The following is a 4030-nucleotide window of genomic DNA, read 5'->3' on the forward strand; positions in this document are numbered from 1 at the left end:
GTGCCTCCCACTTCCTTTTTCTTATCTTCTCTCTTATTTCTGGGCATTAACCTTCGGGCAGCTAGAAAGGGATTTCTGGCAATATTCCCTTGGAGTTCATCCATATATATTGTATTTCTTTCCCTTTTTTTCCTTTGTCGCCTGATGAAGATGCCATGGTTATCTTAGTATTTGATAGAGTAAAGGTAGAGAAGTAGTAATGAAGATTAGCTAGTGTAGTGCAATTTGAGATGAAAAGATGGTTTGAGAGTGAAGTGAGGTTATGAACTCAATGAGACAAGAAGGGTTTGAAGCATAAGGAAGCACGGTTGTGACTTTGAACCTTAAGGACACAAGACTAACTTTATGAGTGCAGGAAGGTTAAAGTTGGAGCTATGAGACACGGTCCAGGTGAAAGCTATATATAGCAATTATGGATGAAGTTTGGACAGTTAGGGTGCTTTGTGAATGGGTAAGGATGAGTGGTATGCATGTAAAGTTGAATGAGGACAAAATTTGCCTTTTCCTTGGGCATGTGGCTCAGTCATTTAGGTGTGGTGCACCTCCCAAGTAGTGTGCAGATTTATATTCCCCAAGGAATATATTCCAAGCCATGGGACCCACTTCTTGTCTTCATATTGACCGTGCCCTTCATTAACTTTTCTCTTTCATCCCTTTATTCCTCTGCATGCCTATCCATCACAAAAAGGAAAGAAATATGAATAAAAAAGGTGGCAGCAAACACATGACCTGCTGTAATTAAATTTAAAACTAAAGAGTTGACTAGTGTGCCTCATGGGTGTTCAATCAGCCATGACTCCATGTGTGCATTTCTATTCTTGGTGGACACCAAACTTAATGTTTGGCAATGTGGTTCAAAGGATTATTTCCACCAAGTGATGTCTTTGAAATCTTACAACATTCTTGTCACCTTTGATTAAATCATTATGAGAAACACTTTGTTTCTGAATTTAAACTTGAACTAAAAATAAAATGTAAAACCTAGTTGCACTTCATGAATTCAAGACTTAAATCAAATTTGACTCTCATCACTTGTGTTCTTAGTATATATAGAACACCAAACTTAAGGTTTGGCTATATACTCCAAGAAAACAATTAGGCATATATCAAGAGGGCTATATGATCATTACTATTTGAAAAACATTTTAGGGTGCCTGTAGGCACACCAAACTTAGAGATGGATCACATGCTTCAAGATATCCTATTCAAGTGTTCACTTTGTCTCTGAAAGCTTGAATCCATCTTAGTAAACTAGTGATTATTCATATCAAAGCAGTGAAAGCAATAAACTAAAGCATGGATTGCCTCCCATGGAGCGCTTCTTTAGCGTCATTAGCTTGATGGTCGGTCTCTGTCAGGGTGGATTGTAGTGCCTCATGTCCTCTCTTCGCACAGTGAAGCTTTCACCACTTGATTCCTTGATGATTTATAAATGTTCCAAGGAAAGGACCTTTCTGATTGTGAATACTTGAGGTAACTGAGATGGAAGGCTTGGAAGCTGGGGTGGGATTGGTGGATGGTGTATTGATATCACCTTGTCTCCAGGGGAAAAACCTTTTGTAGGAATCTTCTTGTTTCTCCATCTCCTTGGAAATTTCTTCACAACTATTTTCTCTTCTTCTTGCAGTGCTCCAGTGACTCTTGTGTTAGGGAAGTCCTTGTTAGCTGCTCTTTCTGATTCTTGTGGCTTCAACTCTTTCTTGAACTCCCTTGGTTGCTGTATCTCTTGAAATTCTTGCTTGTTCACTAAGGATTATTTCAGGGGCTCTGCTTCCGGTTCACTGTTGCTTTCCTCGAAGCACATGTTGCTGTGATCATCCTTCGGCTCTTTAGATTCTGGCTCAGATTCAGATGTAGGTTTGAAAACATGGAAGGTGAGATGTTCATCATGTATTCTCAGGATTAACTCTCCTTGTTCCACATCTATGAGTGCTCTAGCAATGGCTAGAAATGGTCTCCCCAGAATAATGGGATGGAGGTAACTTTCTTCCATGTCTAGAATAACAAAGTCAGTGGGGAGGAAGTAATTTCCCACTTTGACCAATACATTCTCGACTACTCCTTCATCTTGCTTCTACGTCTTATCAGCCAATTGGATGAATACATCTGTGGATCTCAGTTCATTGATTTGCAACCTCTTCATGAGAGATAGAGGCATCACATTTATGCTAGCTCCTAGATCACAGAATCCTCTGTTAATTCTTGTATCTCCTATGGCACAGGGGATATGAAAGCTCCCCGGATCTTTTTTCTTCAGAGGTAAGTCCTTCTTGATGAGGGCACTACATTCCTTGTTCATCATCACTGTTTGTCCCCCTTTCAAGGTTCCTTTCTTGGTCAGCAACTCTTTCACGCACTTGATGTATGTAGGCATCTGTTGGAGGGTTTTGATAAAGGGAATGTTGACACTGAGAGATGCAAACATGACTAGGAATCTTAAGTATGAATTTTCTTTCTCACCTCCCATGAGTCTCTGGGGAAATGGTGCCCTTGGCACATAAGGTTTTAGCATTTCCTTCCTTGTTGGTTCTTTCCTCTGTACAGATCCATTTCCTTGTTCTTTTTTCTCCAAGTTGCCCTGGGAACTTCCTTGGCTGTGCTCTGTTGGCTTGCTGGTATCTTCTTCCAGGATTTCTTCATTTGCAAGAGTAACTGCCTTACACTCTTCCCATCTCACCTTCTTCATTTTCCCTCTTGGATTTTTCTCATTGTCACTTGGAAAACTATCAGTGGACTTCGAAATCTGCTGTGAAAGATGCCCTACTTGAGATTCGAGGTTCTTAATAATCTCTCCTCGGCTTTTCATACTACCTCTCACTTTTTCCTTGAAATTCATGTTGTCTTGGACTTCCTTGCAAAGGTTGGTGAGCATAGCTTTGATCCTGGATAGTTTATCTTCAGATGGTGGATTGGGAATTAGATGTTGAGACTGATTGGCTTGGGCTTGGTATGGTGGCTAAGAAGAATTATTGTATGGATGCTGATATGATCCTGGATTGGATTGTTGGTAGGTGTACTGGTTGGGATTATGAGGTTTCTGATCTTGGCCTTGGTTTTGTTGGTTTCCTATGACAGGTAGGAGAGGAGGGACATCAACTCCTCCATATACCGAACCGGAAAGGACCCTTCATAGACTTAGAAGGGAAGCAAGAGGGAAGAGAGTAGTGGGAGAAGAGGAATCTGAAGGAGAATCTGAGGACAATTTTGAGGAAGCTTTAGATCTCAACATGGATAGAGAAGCTCACAACCATGAGAGAGCTGATGGAAACGATGCCATCCGTGAGAGGAGGGTTCTTAGTTCATACATAAACCCAACCTCTGGGAATTGTGGTAGTAGCATCCAGAAACCACCCATTCAGGCCAACAATTTTGAGCTCAAGCCACAGCTAATATCACTTGTAGAGAATCATTGTTCCTTTGGAGGAAGTGCTAATGAAGACCCAAACCAACATCTCACAAAATTCCTGAGAATTTGTGACGTGTTCGACACCTCCAGGGCCACCATTCTAAGCTTCCACGTTTAACCTCCAGTTTGACCTCAAACTGGAGGTTAAACGTGCTCGACCTCCAGTATGCCTCCACCCTTTTCCACGTTTAACCTCCAGTTTAACCTCAAACTGGAGGTTAAACGTGTTCGACCTCCAGGGCTGCCTTTCCTTTGCTTGAGGAAGAGATAAACATGTTTTGATTCGGAGATCTCAATATCTCCTATAACCCAATGAATTCCCCAATTCTGATTTCCACTTTCTCTTTACGTTCTGCTACTCAATTCATGCAATCACCCCCATTCCCTTTTAATTTCAGCAATTTAGTTTCTGCTCTTTAATTCATGCAATTTAAGATTCCGCAATTTCAATTTCTTGTCATTTACTTTTCCCGCCACTTTTACATTCCGCAATACTCATCTCAATCTCGATTCCGCTCAACTAGAACACACTTCTAATCCGAATTGCTCACTCAACCAATCCTTGTGGGATTCGACCTCACTCTATTGTGAGTTTTTACTTGACGATAACCGGTGCACTTGCCG

General features: G+C 41.2%; 1 protein-coding gene across 1 annotated transcript; it reads right to left on the bottom strand.

Annotated features, from left to right (window-relative positions):
• Positions 2075-2836, bottom strand: LOC107615716. The gene has a single exon (XM_016317755.1). It carries the CDS (start codon positions 2834-2836, stop codon positions 2075-2077), a length of 762 nt encoding a protein of 253 aa, XP_016173241.1.

Source organism: Arachis ipaensis, chromosome B09 (assembly GCF_000816755.2).
Source record: "Arachis ipaensis cultivar K30076 chromosome B09, Araip1.1, whole genome shotgun sequence".
In the NCBI taxonomy this organism is placed as follows: Eukaryota; Viridiplantae; Streptophyta; class Magnoliopsida; order Fabales; family Fabaceae; genus Arachis; species Arachis ipaensis.